The sequence below is a fragment of the Nelumbo nucifera genome, chromosome 4 (assembly GCF_055504915.1).
Source record: "Nelumbo nucifera cultivar China Antique chromosome 4, China Antique-T2T, whole genome shotgun sequence".
In the NCBI taxonomy this organism is placed as follows: domain Eukaryota; kingdom Viridiplantae; phylum Streptophyta; class Magnoliopsida; order Proteales; family Nelumbonaceae; genus Nelumbo; species Nelumbo nucifera.
In genome coordinates, this window is record NC_142652.1 from 10396583 (window position 1) to 10417711 (window position 21129).

The 21129-nt window shown below is 37.0% G+C and overlaps 2 protein-coding genes across 2 annotated transcripts; both read left to right on the top strand.

Moving 5' to 3' along the window:
• The first annotated feature begins 4063 nt into the window (after positions 1 to 4063).
• Positions 4064 to 4809, top strand: LOC104591414 (ubiquitin-ribosomal protein eS31 fusion protein). Its single transcript, XM_010250215.3, has one exon. The coding sequence runs from the start codon at positions 4142 to 4144 to the stop codon at positions 4610 to 4612; it is 471 nt and encodes a 156-aa protein (XP_010248517.1). The 5' UTR covers positions 4064 to 4141; the 3' UTR covers positions 4613 to 4809.
• Positions 4810 to 12825: 8016 nt separating this feature from the next.
• Positions 12826 to 15335, top strand: LOC104591412 (axial regulator YABBY 4). Its single transcript, XM_010250214.3, has 7 exons — positions 12826 to 13109; positions 13554 to 13759; positions 13835 to 13969; positions 14404 to 14536; positions 14635 to 14683; positions 14864 to 14939; positions 15045 to 15335. The coding sequence occupies exons 2-7, from the start codon at positions 13685 to 13687 to the stop codon at positions 15156 to 15158; spliced, it is 582 nt and encodes a 193-aa protein (XP_010248516.1). The 5' UTR covers positions 12826 to 13109; positions 13554 to 13684; the 3' UTR covers positions 15159 to 15335.
• The last annotated feature ends 5794 nt before the right edge of the window (positions 15336 to 21129 follow it).

Sequence of the window (21129 nt, forward strand, 5' to 3'; positions counted from 1 at the left end):
AAACAACAAGGTAGACATGTAATGTCACTGCCACTTTGGATCTGCTACCACAAATTGTTTTCATGTATCTCTACCTATCGCTATTTATTGGGAACATGAACATCTCCCCTGAATGATAATGGAGATATTCTCAACCCACAACTTTAATGTACCGTAGGTAAGGATGTTGGAACAATTCATGGGCAACACATCTAAGCCCATGTTGTGTTGTCACGACACGGATCGTAGCCGGCCCAAATGCCATTTGTGTCATGTCAGATCGGGCTTCGGGCCTTGGCGGGCTGTGCTTGGGCAGCATAGTCCCCCTTTCAGGTCAAGCCCGACACGGCCTATGACTTGGTTCCCAACCCAGTCAGGTTGGGCTTAAGGAACTAGGTCATGGTAGGCCATGCCTACTTTATTTCTTTTACAATTTTACAATTTTCATCTTTTCCTAAACTAAGGAAACTTAGAAATAAATAAATAAAAGACATATAATGGGAAATTAACATGAATAGTAATAGACAGTAAGGCTCAGCTTGGAAGGAGTATAAATACAAATTTGTAGAGTATAAAACATTATATTTTATATTATTTTGTATGTATTTGTATTGTATATATTTATATTTGTATTCCTTCCAAACTGAGCCTAAGGTGGACAAAAATGTCATTTCAAATCTAATGTATATAAAAAAAAGCTTGAAAAAAATAGGGAAAATTCCACTTTAATACCCTAAACTTTGGGGGTAGTACCCGAACTTTCAAACATTTTACTACAATGCTTACACTTTCAATAAGTGTCAACTTGGTCCATGATGTTAACCAACCGTTAGTTATTTGTTGAAAATGTCATAACTACCCTTCAAAATAATACATTATTCATTTTCTTTTACGTTGAGACCGAATCGATTATCTTCAAAGAAAAGAGAGAGAAAAAAACATGAAATATGATAGAGGGAAACAACAACTGAAAGCAAAGAAATAACTAGACAATAATGTGTTTCAGATCTAAAGGTAAAAGACAATGACTTCATTAGTCTAGAATCTCAAACACCTCAATCGGTTTAGTCTCAAGGTAGAAGACAATGAACAATGTATTTTTTTTTAGGGTAGTTTTGACATTTTCAATAGATAATTGACGATCGATTAACAGTAGGGGCCAACTTGACACTTTTTGAAAGTTTAGGTACTACAATGACATGTTTGAAAGTTTGAGTACTAACTTGACACTACCCCCAAAGTTCATGGCACTAAAGTGGAATTTTCCCCAAAAAATAAATACAATATAGCTTATCATTCAAGCAGCTATCCTCCTCTTCCCTATTTTAAATGAGATGCCACGTGTCTAAACAAATGGCTAGTGCCACCACTACTTTGGCAACTAAAATAATGTCTGCATTTTTTTTTTTTTTTTTGCAAATTGCTCTTTCTCCCCCTTTTTCTAGGAAATTCCGCAATCTCAAACCTAGTATTATTGGATTGAGCTTCATCAACAAAAGGAAAAGGATTTTGGGAAAAACCACCAATGTAGAGAGTAATAGAGTATGAGAATATGTAAGAGAATATGAGAGTTGTTGTGGTGTGAATAAGGGAGGATATGGGTATTTATATGAATTGAGGGGTTAATTTGATCAAAATACCCTCCAACCTAAACTAGTTATAGTTGTTGAAAGGAATATTTTGGTCATTTTCAGAGGTTGTATGTTATTTGACTTAAATACCCCTAAAGGGCCTAAACTAGTTATATAGTAGTTAGGGCATGGGGGCATTTAAGTCATTTTTGACATCCCCAATGATCTAAAATACATAACTAACCCCAAGTGGCAACTTATAGCTATTAGTAGGGGTGTCAATGGTATTCAAGAATCCAATTTCAAATTTGAGATTCGACATAATCAAATCGAATTTGGATAATTCGAATATTCAATAGGTCTAATTCATATATCTTATTAATATTAAACAGTTAATCGGATTTGAATTCGGATATGAGTTGATTCGATTCAATAATATCTGAATTCAACCGATTATTTAATTCTTATATATTATATATAAAATATTTAAATATTTTATATAATACATATGTATAATAATTAAATTCTATAAAAATAATTTATATATTTATATGCTTTATATAAAAAATATTTATTAATTACCTAAAATAATTAATCGGTTGAATTTGAGTTAAATCGAATATTCGAATATTTAATCAAATTCGAATGTCGGATTTTTTAATTGAGTTTGAATATTAATTTTCAATATTAGTTGGATATTGAATTGAATCTGAATATCAAATTCGAATTCAGATATTGCCTAATTCAATTCAAATTCTATCCGTTTACACCCCTAGGTATTAGAGGGTATTTTGACTAGAATACCCAAAAAAGCAAATATAGCTATTGGGCCCTTCCAACATATGCCACACACATCTCTCAAGAGCACTTGGAGGCATAAATTTGAAACACCACCCAACTGGTAAATTATCATTCAAAGGGAGATGTTTCAATGAAAGGCTGTAACTAGGGGTGCAAGTCGGGTTGGCCCGAGTTAACGGGTTACATTGTTTTGGGCTCGGGTTTTGAATTGGGCCTATTGAAATTTTGACAAAATCCCAACCTTAATCTGGAAAAGTTACACCCTAACTGCAAACAAGTTCAACTTCAGTCCCCTTGCAACCTAGGCCTGATGCCTGGGAGGCTTGGTAATTAGACCTATTCACGGGCCGGGCTTTGGGCCAAGTTCATTCAAAATTTGGCAAAAGTCCAGTTCAAACCCGGCCATAAACAGGTCTATATTGGTAATGCACTTGTACCTGTACTCTTTTACGAGAGCTCTGAACTATTGAACTTGTTCTTTCTTCTGTCCGTTAATCCAAAACAAAAACAAAGGTGATGTCAAACAAATGAGTTCGGATTTGCACATCACAAAGTGCGCCTTGCACCAACCTCACAACCAATTTGGAGCCATAAATTTGAAACATCTCCCTACTCCATTGCCTGCAAAGAGTTTCAGTACTACAAGCCCATACACACAATGTCAAACATTACCTTGCAACCTTGGCATTGGAAATATTTTCCATGAAATAAAGCACATAAATACCAAGATATTTTCAATGAAAGCTATAAAGGATGTTTTAAGGTGTGACTGTGAGCTACTCTCTGTGAGAAGTGAAGGTTTGGCGTATCTAATTGGACGCTTCATCGTTTTAATCAAACCTGTACGGGAGTCACTTCATTTTCCCTAGTATGATAGGTCCCCTGAAATAGGTCAAACCCCAAAACTAATACAAAAGTAACGCATCGACCATTTTCTAAGTTATAGATAACCGGGCTGACCCGATTATAGATAAAATCAATATTGTATATTTTTTAATATGAAAAAAAAGGAAAACTCTCATTTTCTAAGTTAAAATATTTTTATATTGAAAATTTTCTTTTTTAATAATATCATTACATTTCTTTCAAATTTAAATTTAACCTTAAAATTTAAATATTTTGAACAAACCAATCAAACAAAAAACTGACTCAAATCAATACAACCCGAATTGGTTGATTTATACCATTGGTCAATCGGTTTTTGACGACCAACTCCTAAACCTGATCAAATAAATTCGATTGACTAAACAATTTGGAACCAAACCAAACCGTCCCATGAACACTCCCACTGGGATTTACCCCTCACATAACACATCTTACACCTAATTACGGGAGATGTTCCCGATACATGATGGGATGTGCCGAGCGCTGTGTGAGGAGCAGATCTAGGGCTACAATTGGGCTGGGCCAATTTTGGGTTGAGTTGAAGGCTTGAAGCATCGGATAACATGATTTTGGCCCGACCCAAATTGAGCCCAAGCCCAAGCCTAGTTGTATTTGGTTAAGCATGTGTTGGGCCAAAAGAAATGGATGCTCAACGTGATATCTCAATTATGTGCGACCCGACTTATACTCATCTGAGGGTTCCCTGTCATCAGACGGCTCTGCACCTACAGATGGATAGATGACGGGGGACGCGGACGGATGACCAAGCATACGCCCAAGATCAGGAACGCGAGCCCTAACCCTAGAAAAGGCTGATATAAAAGGCCAATATTCCGCCAAATCAATCTTCCAATAGTTCGCTGGTTGCTTCTCCTTCGTCAGTCCGTCTTGCTCGATCTGCAGCCATGCAGATCTTCGTAAAAACCCTAACTGGGAAAACCATAACCCTAGAGGTTGAGTCCTCAGACACCATCGACAATGTGAAGGCGAAGATCCAGGACAAAGAGGGCATCCCTCCCGATCAGCAACGCCTTATCTTCGCGGGAAAGCAGCTTGAGGACGGCCGAACCCTGGCCGATTACAATATCCAGAAAGAATCGACGCTTCATCTGGTTCTTCGTCTCAGAGGAGGAGCGAAGAAGCGAAAGAAGAAGACCTATACCAAGCCCAAGAAGATCAAGCACAAGAAGAAGAAGGTCAAGCTTGCTCTCTTGCAGTTCTACAAGGTTGACGACTCCGGGAAGGTTCAGAGGCTGAGGAAGGAGTGTCCGAATCAGGAGTGCGGAGCTGGGACATTCATGGCCAACCATTTTGATCGCCATTACTGTGGAAAGTGTGGCTTGACCTACGTTTATCAGAAGGCCGGAGGGGATTAATTTTGTTCGTGGTAGGACTGTGGATCCTTTAGCCTATTTTATGAAATTATGCCTTTTTTTTTAAGTTGGAATTTTGGTTATTAGAGAAGAGTACATTCTAGAATTTTGCTTAGCATTGCTGTTTTGATAGATCTCTGACATCTGATGATGAATTTGAATGGTTTAATCGCAAAATTTTAGACATTTATATGGGCTTATATTTTGATCCTGATAAGTTGGGAGAAATCGTTATTTTCCTGTTTTTTGCTGATAAAATATTTGCACGGTTATCATTCTTCTATTTTTTTTTGAATACTGGAATAGGTTGTGTGGATATTGATAAATATAAATTCTTAATGATACATTGATCTAGCAAGAGTTTGCCCAAAATTCCAAGTGCTTGAGATGTGGATTTTTTGGACATTAATTTCAATTGAAACCGTTGCAATATGAAACCATTTTAAGATTCCAAGAATTAAGTTTGCCTCTGAAAACCAAAGAGTGAATCATATGCTAACAAGTCCGTCTTAATATGTCTTGGTCATTCATCAGAGGGTTCTGCTAGTAAAAAACACGGACTGTAATCGCTGACTTGACAATAAGAGTTCACATTACCAATGAAAAAATAGTCATCATCACAATCGAAGAAGTTTTATCGTTGAAATTCTTAGTCTTTGCCTCTTTGGAGTTAACAAGTGAAATCAATCATGTATAATTGTCTCTTGCTTGTTTTTCTTAATTTTGTGTTGTTGCTTCTGCTGAAGTTTAGATTTCTATTACTGGCACGGATGCTTATGTAAGTGTGATACATACTACTTGACCACCGCCTGATAAAGAAGCAACTGTTTTTCTTTATGGAGCCAGATGTTAATATTCATGAATGTCTTCTTGCACATGTTTTCACTCCTAATACTGTGATAGTACCACGATAAGTTGGTAGTTGTTTTGCTTGTTTAGAATTAGAATATTCAACGTGTGAACTCTCAGATTCTTAAATAGTATCAAATTGGCTTCTCAGATTCTTAGCTTTGACAACCATGGATTGCTTCACAAAGTTTCTTATCATCGACCTGCAAGTTTCTAGGACGGGTGTCTCTGTGTGGTTCATGCTTTATTTTGCCTTGTTTTGATATTGCCTTTCTTGTTGGGATGGGAACTAACTAGTTCTGCTTACACAAGTACTTTCTGATTGTGTATGCAAAATTACGAGGGTGAGGCAGGTGGATGTCTGAAACTGCTACTGAACCACACATTATTTGAAAATTGAAATATAATTACCATCTTTGCTCATGAATGGTGCCAAAACCAGGCATGGGAAATGCTTTGATTAGGTGGTACTGTGTATGTAAAATTGTCTAGTGTCAATGAAATAATACAAGGGTTGTAACCTGTTTGGGAAGTTGGACCCTTGCCAGGATACAGGACTGTGTGTAGGAAGTTGTATCTACCATCCCAAAATGCCAGTACAATATGTTTGGACCCAATGGACTTTTTCTTTGTACTCTGAAGTGGGTATTGAAGTTGATCTTCATGGAGAAACATTCGGTTTCACAGAATGAGTTCGTTCCTGCGACAGTGTTGAGATTGATGAGAAACTTGACATGGTGGTCCATGTTGCATTCATAATTGAAGGAGCTAATGGTACGGCGACCAAATGCTGTTGTAGTTAAAATTTTTCCATGCCCAGAAAGTCACAATGATGTCTAGAGTAAATCGTGATAAACCGTGTGATAGCTATAGACGCCACTCCCATATTATTCGACTAGCATTTTAAGATTCCAAGAAGGTTATGTTTTTGATGTTGCCATGGATTGTCTACAATGCCAATGTTGGTGTTAAACACAAATTTGATACCTGACGATTTATTTCTAACGGCAAATTAGAAGTCTGAAGCTTACTGGTTTCGCTTGCAATACATGAATCTGTTACTGGGAGATGATGGCACTTCTAAGTTCTAATTGTGAGTCATTTTCCAAATAGAGATAGGCCTCTTTGTTGAAATGTTATTTGGGTGTTTACAATGGCCTCTATACACAACTTTGAAAGCTGGGACTAATACATTGATATTGGTGGTGGGGGGTATTTGATTCCCTTTAGATTTATACTTTTTATACTTGTATCCAAGGTTCCAAGCATTAAAACATCCTGCTACCTGAAGATGGGTATCTGTGTATATTGATATTAGTAGTGATAATCAAATTTTATTTTTTATTTTTTATTTTATTTTATAAGGATTATAAGGATGAGATTTATATCATCCAAAGGTTTTAAAACTTTTGAGGGCCCGATCATTTTTGGATTTTGAGAGGGGAAAGTTAACCAAGATGCCCATGTTTTATTTTCAGATTATTGTGGTTCATGGGTAAGTAACATTCCCACCTGGGGGTAGGGGTGTCAATTGGATTGGTCCAATCCGGTCCAGTCCAATGTGAGTCCATTACAAATGAACCTGGTCTAATCTATTTTGGACCATTTTGAACTGGTCCAGAGACTGTCCAATCTGTTCAAATTCCTGTTAATTTTGATTGGTTTCAATTCAAACCTGGTCCATTGACACCTATGTTTTTGTCTTCTATCAATGGACCAGATATTGGTTCAATCCAATATAAGTTCATTATGGATGGATTAGGTCCAATCCAATGTCATATTGACCCATCCAGTCTGTCCAAATTCAATATGTCTTATTGGTCTGTCCAAATGGATTTTGATTTGGATGGAGTCCAACCCAAAACCTGTCCATTGACACCCCCTACCTGGTGGAAGTTGCCAACACACCAGATACAATTGTTTTTTTTTTTTAATAATATCTTTTTATGGTTAAAACGGTCATTGTCTTATTTACCTGAGAAATAAAAGAGTGCATTTATCTGGATAAGCATTTCTTATGAAACATTTACACCAGTTAAGTGCATTTACTGGATAATTAACTCCCTAAAAACAAAACAAAACAGGGCCTAAAAGATGTATTGGTGTATCTGTCCTAATCTGGGTATGTATGCAGTACCCCCTTAATCCTTGCGCATATTAACTGACCATCAATCTATAAAATAGCTTGGATGAGTACAATTTAATAAAATCAGGCTAATCGTGGCGAAGAAGGTGCGTGTTTGGTGCCAGCCCGTGTGAAATCATATTTTGGTGATGAGGATAATTGGATGGATATTTTTGTTATTGTACAAAACTACATCATATTTTGGCGATGAGGATAATTGGATGATATTTTTATTATTGTACAAAACTACAAATGAATGAAATATATTAAATGAAACCGAAAATTTTCCTTATGGAGGTAATGTTTGAAACATTATGTCAAATATGGTACTCAAAAAAAAAACAAAAGCACAATATAGAAACATAAGAATGACAAAGGGGGTGGGGTGTGTTATTTTCAGGCAGGCCGGAGTCTGGATGACATAGTTGTAGGCACAGTGAGGTGGTGTGTTAGGTAACTGCTGACATACAAGTTGAAAACAAAATGCTGAAACGATTTTAAATTTAAAAATTTGCAATTCAGTCTATTTCAGCAACTTGTGACCTAATTAATTGCTGAATCCTAATTTTTAGTATTGGCAATTAGGTAACTGCCTTACTTTCATTTCATTCGTCATACTAAATATGTAGCAAACAGGGTTGGGCTACGCAATGTATTTACCTTTCATTTTCATTCCGTGTAACAATCATGTGTTCTGTTTCTTCAGTAATTAGTTAATTACTCTTATATTTAAGGTAAATGTAAATTTGAATTTTAGTGTTTAATTACAATTCTCATTAATTCTATTAATTAATGATTCTCTTTTTCATTAATTTCATTTTATTAGTGTAAAAACTACAAATATTAGATTTTAATGCCCATAATTTCGTCACTAAGCCATTCCGATTTATTTGTTGTAATTATTTGCATTTTTAGTTTTAAGTCAATTTTCTCTTTTCTTAGTGGTGCTTATTAATAAATGCTGAAATTAATTATTAAAATTTATAAATATTAAGATAACTATATTGGTTATTTGAAAATTGATGTATATATATATATATTCACATTTTAGTTATTCTATCATTTTTCAACGGTTACTAATTATATCTCAATATGTCACATTTTATATAAACATTAAATTATGGTTTTTTACATTTAAATGACTTATTTACAATCATATAAAATTTGTAAGTATTGTTAATAATAAATTTTTATGATTTATTTGAATTTTCTATTATATTTATGTGAATTTTAATTTTTCATCTATATCTATGTGTATCCAAAACGTATCTCAATACGTCTCTTAAAATTATCTTTCTAATACTTTAAATCTTGATTTAAACCGTTTTTAAGTTTAGAATAAAATGCTTCTCACATTTTGCTTTCAAAACCAATTTCAGCAATTATAAGAACGGCTCTTGGTGAACCTTCTGAAGTTCTGAGCCCTATTCTTTGAGAATGATTGAAGAAGGTGGGGCTGCTGTCTACGTCTGAACCCAGCCCGACAATTTTTACACTCTCTCTCGAGTCTTTTCTATGTCTCAGCTCTTACATGAGGTCTACCTCTTTCGTTTTCAAATTATCATCATTGTAACCGGTGAAATGTGGGATGTCTTGGGCTTGGGGACCTATGATGCATGGTTTTTATTTCAATAAAGGTTGGAAGATTAGGACCCACCACTCAATGGATCATAGCTAGAGAAGCATTATTTTTATTTCAATAAAGCTTGGGCTTTCTTCCTCCAATGCCCCAGATAACCATTCGAATTTGTGACTTAAAAATTAGGGGTTATTGCTCTCTGGAACTGTAATAGTAGAAGTTCGGGTTGAAAAGTGTGAATCACAGGTTCTAACATAAGAGCATCTACTTAGTGCCCCCCAAAAAAACACGTAGGATGGTCACCCAAGACCTCAGATGTAGGGGTGTCAATTAACCGGTTTTGGATTGAATCTAATCTGATTCAAACCTTATCAAATCAGATTTGGATGGTTCATTATAATTATTGGGTTGGGTTAATACAAAATAAATTGATTCATATTCTTATAGGTCTGAATTAGACCTAAACCAAATTTTCGATGCCAAACCCTTGCCCAATTTGAAATCGATCAAAACTGAAATCGACATAAAATCGCTTTTTATAAACGTACTTTTATAAAAACACCTTTACAAAAGTACTTTTGCAAAAATACCTTTATAAAAGTATTTTTATGAAAACACTTTTACAGAAACAGATTTATAAAGGCACTTTTACGAAGACGCTTTTACAAAAGCACCTTTATAAAAGTACTTTTATATGAAAGCACTTTTATGGAAGTATTTTTATAAAAACATTTTTATGGAAATACTTTTACAAAAGTACTTTTATGGAAGCACTTTTATAAAAATACTTTTACAAAAGCACTTTTATGATAACTCTTTTACAAAAGCACTTTAATGAAAGTACTATTATAAAAGTACTTTTATGAAAGCATTTCTATAAAAGCACTTTTATAAAAATATTTTTACAAAAACACTCATACGAAAGTACTTTTACAAAAGTGCTTTTTCAATGACAAAAGGGTATATTTTTGTAATTTTCAGATTTTCTTCATTTTAATATATTTTTTGTAATTTTTTATATGTTCTGTTTTTTTATATAATTTTTAATATTTCATTTGTTTTGGATTGGATCCAATCCAATCCATTTACATTTTAATAGATTGGATTAGATTTGGACTGGATTGGGTCTAGTCCATTTATAAGTGGATTCACATTGGACTAAATCAGATTGGACCAAATCCAGTCCAATTGACACCTCTACTCAGACGGTTGGGAGGGATATTGGGTAATGAAGCCAAATTTTCTGTAGACCCAATGAATGAATGCCATCTATTCTTTTCATAAGTGGTGGTGTTCCCACTTCCCATGTATGCCTTAACACAGCCCACGGTGGCACGGTTACTTTAAATCTCTAATACCAATATTTATTTACTTTTATTGTTTATGTTTTAATTTATTTAGCCCATAATTCATGAACCCAAAAATTGCACGCTATTTCATTCCTTTCTATTTTCACTCTTCCTCTTTTCCTCACCCTCTCTTCCTTCCTAAACCCTAATCTGCTGGTTTTCAACCTTAAAAGGATCATCATACTCCAAACTCTAATATAGATGTTTGTCATTGTATAAGCCATTGTACTGCTTCCACTGGCTTTTTGAAATTGTGTGAATGCTGAAAGCCCGCTGGCAAGTTAGGCCTAGGAAGAATGTTTTTAATGTGGTGGGGATAGAACTTGGAGGACACGTCCCACCATGGGTTCTAGATCTCCTGCTCACGTCCACCCACAACACACTACCCCTGTGAATTGGGAACATCTCCCCCTAGATGAATGTTCTCCATGTGTGACTGCGATGTTATATGGATAGACATGGACAGAGTTTGTGCAGGAGATCCAGACTCCCCCCCTCCCCTATGGCCCAAAAATCCCTACTTTTGCATGTGTATTTTTCCCCTCCCCTAATGGTTGGCCCCCCTAATGGCCATCTATATTTACTCCCCCCCACCCAAATTCACTTTAGGTTTAACCCCTAATGATCATCCGTATTTACTCTCCCCCAATCCACTTTAGGTTCTCCCCCAATGGCCACCTATATTTACTCTCTCTCTCCCAATCCACTTTATGTTTTGCCCCCTCATAAGAAATTCCTGCGTCCTAGAGAAGCAGCCAAAAAAAAAATGATACAGATATTACATATGAAGTTCATATGTTGTCTATTCATCCAATCAAGAATGACTTTGGTCCACATGGCATGGTTACATGATTTATGTACATACATAGACCAATTAAAGCTGTGTCTATAAGAGATTTTCTTATAATTTCTAAGCTTCAAAATGTAATCCAGAATCCGCACGAAATTCCAATTCAACAAAAGCGGTTGTCCCCGAAAATATGTCAAGCTGTACTTCCACCAGATATGGATGAACCGGCTTGTGGTTGTGGAATTGGTTCAACATTCTAATTGACACCAATTCACTGGTTGCTGCCTCCGAGTTTGCTCGTTTTGCCAGTAATGGATCTGGGTTCGACCCATCAATCAAGCCCAGATAGTATCATTTTCGTGTATGACATTTGTGACCCATTGGTGGGGCCACAAATTGGCCTGTATCATCATCTGCCGACAGGGAGTTGGAACGTCCACCTATCTTCTCACATAATAATTATCTCTACCAATGCAACCATGGAATTCTACTAGTACTGAAGAAAACGTCTCCTTACAAATAGTCACAAAGCTAATTCTTCTTTCTGTTTGACAAAATCAGAAAGAAATAGAAATAGAGATAACCCTTCTGGGTTAACATCCTACTTAAGTAGTTAAGTGGTTGGTTAAGTTTGATTCAGGCGGTCTGTCATAAGACCTCACCTTTCACTTTTAAATAAATTCCAATCAAAGGCCATGTGCACGTCATCCTCAACATTGTCCAATTTATCTGGAATTGAGCTTTCAATTTCATCATGGGTCAGAACGATTTTGAAACAATTGATGATGGCTGATCTGATAACCATAATATGTGACACTGGATCTTTTGCCCACGAAAATTCTGTCCACGCTTACCTATAATATATCATTCCGTGAATTGGGAACATCTACCCTTGCATAATACTATGTAGAGGATGAAATATTCTCCATGTGTGACTGTGATAAATGTGAACAAGAAATTTAATTTGGACTCATGATATGTATATAAAAAAGAAAAGAAAATGATCTGATTTGAGTACGTGTCGCCTATGGATGGTGAGGGAGTGTTAGACTTCCACGTGCATCGACAGAGGGGGCCAATATGAGATGTGATGGGATTTGGGGGTGGCCCATAACAGATGGAAATGGGATTTGGGGGTGGCCCAAGCGACCATGCAGCACTCATCATGCCTACGTGGACTACTGGGTTGAATGCCCACGTGAGATCACATGGGGTGAGTTGTGAACAGAAATTAGCAGCAACAGTGCGTGTATGTATCTGGTAAGGAAGTAGGTGATTGGTTTCAAGTAAGAGCTTAAATGCAAGTGGAGATGGATGGATTGGGCCTTGGGAATGGCAAAAATGTGAAACAGAGGGGAGTAAAGCCCACAAAGTGGGGGTGGGAGAGAGAGGAGTCAGGGGTCAATTTAATTAACTCTCATTCAGGAAAGACAAATCCTAAGATGCCCACTTTCCCTCTCCAGATGCCCTTCTAGAAACTTCCACTGCCCTCTATTTGGGAAAAATTACTGCAACTTCACTTTCACTCACACTCACTCTTCTTTCTTCTAAGAGAGAGAGAGAGAGTCAGTCTATTCATTATCTTGTCTGAGAATGGACAAATGAAAGAAAATATAAAAAAAAGAAAACGGAACCCATATGAGCATGCAAGAAGGCTAAGGGAGATGATGTTCCCTTTGGTGATGGCAGAGGGCACAAAGAGATAGGAGAGTTAATAAGGAGAAAGCAACGGATGTTACAAATGAGAAACACCAAGCTCTGGTCCTTGTCTTCCCCATAAAACCCTGCACTTCTGCAACCTCAGACAGGTAAAGCTCCCCCCATGTGTTTCTGAATGTTTTGAGTGTGGTTTTCTTAAGTCTTCTTCTGTTATGTTGGTTTAATTGGGACTTTGGGAGAGGAGCAGCAGCTAGTACTCTTTACTAGAATTAATTAATGTGTAGAAGAAAACCCATGACTCCATGAGCTTGTTATTAATATAATTGGGCGATCTAACTGCACACCACAGAGCGCAGACTCACCCAAACTATTCACAGGTTTTTTCACATTAGAACTACATCAATGGTTCCAAGAAGGCTGTTTTGGTAATTTAAAACATTCTGAACGACTCCACCTTCATGCCTCTGCAGTTAATCAATCAAATTCATCTTTTTTAACCAAACAAAGCCAATAAGGATAAGCACATGGATACCTACCTGCTTTAATTCATCTAATTCTTATTATAAATAATGGTCTTTCTTCCTTTGTTCCAGAGTCAAGCAACACACAAACCCAGCAGCAAGAAACCCTGGCCTCCTCTGGGTTCTTTGATTCTTTTTCTCTTCGCACTCTCGGCCCCCCCTCCCGATCTTTGCTTCCCATTCTTGTCCGACCCTCAAAGAAGATGTCTGCTGCATGCAATCATCTCCAAGAGCAGATTTGCTACGTGCAGTGCGGATTCTGCGACACCATTCTTCTGGTAAGTCACTGTGTTGCAGTCGACGCTAGAGCTTCGGTTGAAGATTACTTCTTCATTATTCTCTGGTAAGTGCAGGTTAGTGTCCCATGTAGCAGCTTGCTGAAGGTGGTCACTGTTAGATGCGGCCATTGTACAGGCCTCCTTTCTGTGAACATGGTGAAAGCTTCATTCTTCCCTCTTCAGGTTCTTGCTTCTCTCAACGATGACGAGGTAATTAATTCGCCAGAAAGAAGAAATTGAATTTTGATTATTACTAGCTAATAATGCTAAACAGTAGTTCATGATGAGTGGGAAATGGGAGGCTGATTAATTAATTTATGGACAGTGTTGTAGTTGTACTATCCCATCACTACAGCCACAACTACCAACTATTACTCATTGTACCACTAGAGGGACTAACTTGGACTTTTTCAATCATCTTCTTGTCCTAACTCTCTTCCAGTTTGGTTATTCCTTTCTTCCTCACGTCGTCTTCTGAAATTTAAGTAAAAGTCTCACTGTCATAAGGTTTTCTTATGATGACCATTCAGATAGTTAAGTTTATATCTCTGCTACTGATCATGAGTGAGGTGATTAAGTTCATCTATATTTCTTTTAATCCCATCATCAGCAGAAAATTAAGTGTTTCTTTTTTCTTCCTGCAGCAAAGAAACGATGTCGATGATCAAACAGTGGAACCTTTAAAAGCCTCCGACGAGCGTCACAGCCCGCCATTAATGGTCTCCTCCGACAATGACGATGAAGAAAGAATCCCCGTGAACCCCATTGTTAACAAACGTAAGCACCACATCAGTTTCACTTCTAGCTCACAACTGCTTAATTGATGAGCTTTGTAGAATCTGATAACGTTTCTTAATTGGGTTTGTTCTCAACAGCACCAGAGAAGAGGCAAAGAGCCCCTTCAGCTTATAACCGCTTCATCAAGTAAGATAATACTTCTCAATCCATTTCCCATTCTTGCACTCACTTCACAGTTCACACTACTTAATTACTAAGTAACAAAACAGCTACTTAGGCTATGTATTATGAGCAAACTACTGTTTTTTTTCTTTGGATTTCCATTTTTGAAGTTTAGGTTTCTTGGATATTGTTTAATTGCGACAGGGAAGAGATTCAGAGGCTGAAGGCTAGAGAGCCCAATATGACCCATAAGGAGGCCTTCAGCACTGCTGCTAAAAATGTAAGCATCCTGTCACGATGAGAAGAACATGGAAAAATTTTATATTTGAAGGGGGGAATTTGAACTGACTTTTCCTTGCATTTTGACCGGTTGGACCATTTGCAGTGGGCCCATTTCCCTCGGATTCAGTACAATAAAGGAGGTGGAGAGAGCTGTAGCCAGGTAGAGGAGAAAGTGACAAGGAACCTAGATGCTTCTGATGAGGTGATAACACTATAATGGTGGAAAACCATGATGATGTATTCTCATTTAATTTTCCCAGTTGAAAGCTAAGAATCTTGGTTCTCGTAGATTCCTTTGAACATCTCTTTTAGAAATAATATGTCATGATATACGTTCTTAGTTGCAGAAATTAATACAAACTAAGTTAAGAGTGTTGCACTCTCGATCGCTTTATACCTTGTGCAAATATGTATTAATCAACTTTGTGCAATCGATATGGGACCAATCAATCAGTTCACATATAAATCACCATAGTTAAATGATCGATTAGTAGAGAGAGAGAGAGAGAGACAGAGAGAGAGAACAACAGTTGGTTGGGTACTTATTGGCTGCGCCTTCAACAGGAGATGATTACAAGATGTTACATTAAAAAGTGAGTACGAGATTATAAGGAAGGAAACTTATTCCTTCTAGCCTTCTAGGAATTCTTATTTTTTTCTTTCTTTCCGCTGATATCACTGTTCATTCGGATGGTTTATCTCTCGGTAAATAAAAACTGAAAGCCACAAATTGTGCTACCACGAAGAATTCAGTTGTTTGCAAGTATATATAACAGCAGATTTTACATTGGGTCATGGTCACCCTGCGATCGAACACTGTTTTTGAATCATTGACTTGGCATTTTTCTTTAACCATGGATAGATCTCATCCCAAGTTCCCAACCCAAGAATCAAACAGAGATGATTGTTTAAACTGTTGGCAGTGATGAGTGAATATGTCCCAAGAACAGAGTTGAGATTAGTTTATTCATGAAGATTTTGATGGCATGGCTCTCTGCTTGTTGCTTCGGTTTATTTCTGAACAAGACACCACCATGTGTTGTTGATCAGGATTTTAATGGTGATCCTGCTGTAACCACCAGTGCACCTTGATTGTGGGTGGTTTGTTTCAGGACATGGACAGAACTCCGATCGATCCTTGTCCATCATCATGATTCATGACCAGTCTGCCAATTGCACCAAACAATAAGTACCCAATTGGAAGGTCTGCAATGTCTGCAACTCTTTTGAAAGAGGAAGGTAAATTAATGGGGTGGTGGGTGGAAGTGAAGGAAAAAGTCGCCGGAGCTCCAACGTGCATGACGGAGAATATCGGATATAGAAGAGAGGGTGAATCTCTTCGAGGCCAAATGCAGTTGCATGATTCTTTGTAGCTTGTAGGATGTTTAGTCCAAATGTCAGGTTGCCTTTGTTTTGACTTTTGACGAGGGGTAATTAAAATGACGTGGCAAATACTTTGTATTTGGATATAAATACATAAAACCCTCTCACCTTTTGGATTAATGCTGAAAATCTCCCACCGTCAAACAATAAGGTCATAGGATTTTTATAGGGCCCGTTTGCTTTGGGGTCTGGAATCGGAATAGGAATAGGCCGTTCTGGTTCCAACTTCCAACTGTTTGGTTGGGCCATTGAATCTAAGGAATGGCGGTCATTCCCCCTCCCTTGCCAATGAAATCCCAATCCAGCTGATTTCAATTATTGTCTAAACCAGAAAGATTGTGAGAATAGACCATTCCGATTCCATTTCCATTTCCATTTCCGACAGTAAACCAAACGGGGTCCTATTAAATCTTACACGACCCAGCTGAAAAGGTTTTGAATTTTGTGGATTTAATGATCTACAGTGGTCGGTGGGTTAACAATTACCTACCCAACCCAGACAAACCAACATAGAAAAAAACTAGGGATTCTTTTTTTTTTTTTTTGACATTTATATGTTGTACTGTTTGGCGAAATATATTGTTTACAAAAGCAAAACCCAAATGGGAAAAAAAAGACTTGGGTAATTCTGTTGTATTTTTAATTAATTGGTTAAAGCTAGACAACATGTTTTATTCTCTATTCTCTGAAATCAAATGCTGAAATTGGGCCTTTAAATTTCTAGTGTCATGGATCGAAACACAAACAAGAACAGGGAAAAATTAGTATGTATCTTATTAGTAAATGTGCACATGTAATAATAATTTAAAAAATGATAACTTTAGTAATGACTTTGAGATAAGTGGGAATACCGGATGCATCATGCAACCAATTAGGGGTGTGTGGTTAGATCTACCTGAGGTAGTGAGGTTGCCATTTGATAGGAAATATGTAATAGAAGTGTTAATGTTAGAGGAAAGTAGGTTTTTAATGGTGTACGTGGAGAAAATATGTCTTTAATGGTTTAGATTGGTTGATGACTTTAATGTAAGTGTCATTTACAAAATTTGTAATACGATGATTAATATAATTTCAATTGTTTTAATTATCACTTCTTTATTAAAATGTTAAAATATAAAATTAACCCTTTGAAATCTATAGATGAGGGGTAATTTGACCAACCTATCATGGAGTGACACATGGCACATCCAAATTGCCCCAAAACACGTTAGCACAAAGTACCACGTGTATCCCGAATTGAGGAGACCGATGTGACAACAAGGCAGTGCACACTACCTCAATAAAGAAGGCCGAAAGGCCGACCTGCACTTCTCCTCCTCTGACCTAGGCAACTAGAGACCCAAGCAGCCAACCGACCTCTAGGGTACTGATCTACGTGGCAGGTTAACCTTATCCGGAACAATGTGCCTATCGGTTCCAAGTCAGGCGGTAGCACGACACCCATCCGGCACGGATAACCCCTATTGGATTTTAATCTCATAAGAGATTAAATCCAATGGGTTTGATTGGTCAATTACATGAGAAATTTCACCTATACACTTGATTGGAAAATTAACTTTTCTCTTACAAAATCCAGTTTTGAACTTGTCCCACATTGGAAAATTATAAGCTTTGTTTTCAGTATTTTAATAGGAGCTGATTTACACTCCTTAAAAATAGTAGAGGAGAGTATGGGGTTTGATACTACGCAACGCGCATGTATGTGACACACTTTGCTCGCACTTTGCGCACACTTTGCGTGGCTCGCGAAGGATGGGTTTTGTTTTGGTGCGATGCTGACCGTTGATCACCGTTGATGAGATCAATGGTCACCATTCGATCGGGTGTGATCAAGAGGCACAATTCAAAGTTAACAGTAATTAACTGTTAACTACCTTTTAAACAGTCACAATGTTTGAAATTGTTCAAGGTGCCTTCTCTGAACCAGCACCTACCTTTTCTTCATACCTCTTCATAAACTATTTAAGGAGCATGAATTAGACTTAAAAAACACACATTTTTGAAATCCACATTCTCTCTCTCTCTCAGTCCGGTCTGCTACAGTCTCACAGAAGGCATCTTCGGAGATTCTTCAACTTTGCTGGTAGCTGATTCTCACCCAAGGCTCTGTTGTATCCTAGGAACGGGTTTGCCTGTAACCCAACAACAAACTCAATGAAACTAAGTGGGGGGCAAATAACGTTGTAAAGGCAGTGTCTTTAGACGTGCCTCAGAGATTCTCCTCCAAAGTTACAGTGACCCCATTTTCCAACAATTTTAGAATGTTATTCTGCAATGGAGGCGGAAGCAAGCATGACTTCGATCAAGATGATGAACCAATATCTTGTTCGACTAGACCAGTTCGATGGAGCAAACTTCAGCCGATGGCAAGATAAGATTATCTTTTTTTTTTACCACACTAAAACTATAATATCTGTTGGACCCGAATCTGCAATCATTTCCTGAACCCAATGACAAAGACTCAGAAAAACTAAAGAAGGAAATAGTAAAACGAGAAGAAGACTCACTTCTGTGCCGATGACACATACTGAATACCTTATCAGACCGGTTCTACAACTTCTACAAGGAACTTACATCTCCAAAAGAAATCTAGAAGGCCCTGGAATTCAAATACAAGATGTAAGAAGCATGTACAAATAAATATCTTATTGTAGAATACTTTGACTTCACCAGGAACGACCATAAGCTCATACTGGAGCAAGTTCGTGAACTACAGGTGCTAGTCAACAAAATCCGATTCCTTGACATCATCCTTCCTGAATCTTTCCAAGTGGGAGCAATCATTGCCAAACTTCCACTCTCTTGGAAGGATTACATGAAGAAGTTTCTGCACAAGCCTGAAGAACTTACCTTGGAGCAAGTTCAACAGCACCTTCATATTGAAGAAAAGTCTCGAATTAGAGACAGTAGGGATAAGACCCTAGCCGGTATGCTGAACTCTAAGGTCAATTTTGTGGAAAACAGATCAAAGAAGACTAACCCTACATTACAAGTAAAGAAGAAGGATGTGAACTTCAAGAAGAACAACAATAAGAAATGATCCTGTTATATTTGTGGAAGGAAGGCGCATTATGCCCAAGTTTGTCGACATCGGAAAGGCGGAACCAAGTCTGCAAACATGGTAGAAGACAATCTAGTGGTCATGATTATTGAAGTCAACATGGCAGAATCGTCTTCTGGATGGTGGTTTGATTCAGGCACCACAATCCATGTTTGCAAGGACAAGTCATTGTTCAAGACATGTGAAGAAGTGACTGATGGGAAACCAAACATGTGCCAAAGTTGTTGGAAAATGCAGCATAGAGTTGAACTTCACCTCTGGAAAGACACCGACTCTCTTGAATGTTCTCCATGTTCCTAAGATTAGAAAAAACTTGGTCTCAGTAAATCTTGTCTGTAAGAGGGGATTCAAAGTTGTTTTTGAATCTAATAAACTAATCCTATCCAAGAATGGGATGTTTGTTGGAAATGGATATGATTGTAATGGTATGTTCAAATTAAGTATTAATGAAGAAAAAGTTTCTGCTTATATTGTTGATTCTTTCTCTTTATGGCACGATAGATTAGCACACTTGAATTTTAAATCCATAAAGAACATGAACAAACTTGGTATAATTGCTTATAGTAATGAATCAATTGAAAAATATGAGATATGTGTAAACTCTAAAATGGCTAAGAAACCTTTCCCTAATATTGAGAGAAATTCTCAACTTGTAGAACTAATTCCTTTTGACATCTGTGAACTTAATGGTGTATTAACTAGAAGAGGTAAGAGATACTTCATAACATTTTTAGATGACTTTTCTAGGTACACCTATGTCTACCTTACGAGAACTAAGGATAAAGCCTTTGACATGTTTAAACTGTACAAGACTGGAGTTGAAAATCAACTAGAAAAGAAAATTAAAATACTTAGAAGTGATAGGGGTGATGAATACTTTAAAAATGAGTTTAATTCTTTCTGTGAAGAATTTAGAATAATGCATAAGTGTTCTGCTCGCTATACCCCTCAATAGAATGGCCTGGCCGAAAGGAAAAATAGAACACTTATAGAAATGATAAACTGCATGTTAAAAACTAATGCACCTTTAAACCTTTGGGGGGAAACACTCCTAATAGCCTGCCATTTACATAACAGAATTGTTTCTAGAGTTAATAACAAATGCCCATATGAATTATGGACATGAAGAAAGCCTAATTTAGCATATCTAAATGTGTGGGGGTGTTTAGCATATTATAGAGTTTTAGATCCTAAAAGAACCAAGTTAGGACTCAGAGCTAATAGAAGTATGTTTGTTGGATATGCAGAACATAGCAATGCCTATAGGCTTCTAGACTTAGAGTCCAACATAATAATTGAAACTAGAGATGTTGAACTCTTTAAAAATAAAATGTGTTCTGAATCTACAGAAAATGACAAAGAATCTGAAAGAGAAACTCAGATCTCAATACCTGTTAATAATAATGAGACTGAAAGAAGAAATGACACAACTGTAACACCTACAATAGGACCTAGAAGAAGTTAAAGACAAAGAATAGAGAAACACTTAGGTGCAGATTTTATCTCTACTCAGTCAATTGTATTTTTGGTTGAGGCTGATAGAGAGAAGATTTTAAATAAGATACCCGTTGTCTTGAACATTGAAAATGATAAAGAAACCTACAGTAAGGCCATGACCTCTAGAGATGCTGCCTTTTGGAAGGAAGCTATAAATGATGAAATAGATTCAATAATGTCAAATAACACATGGGTACTAGTAGACCTGCCTCCAGGATCAAAACTGATAAAATGTAAATGGGTGTTT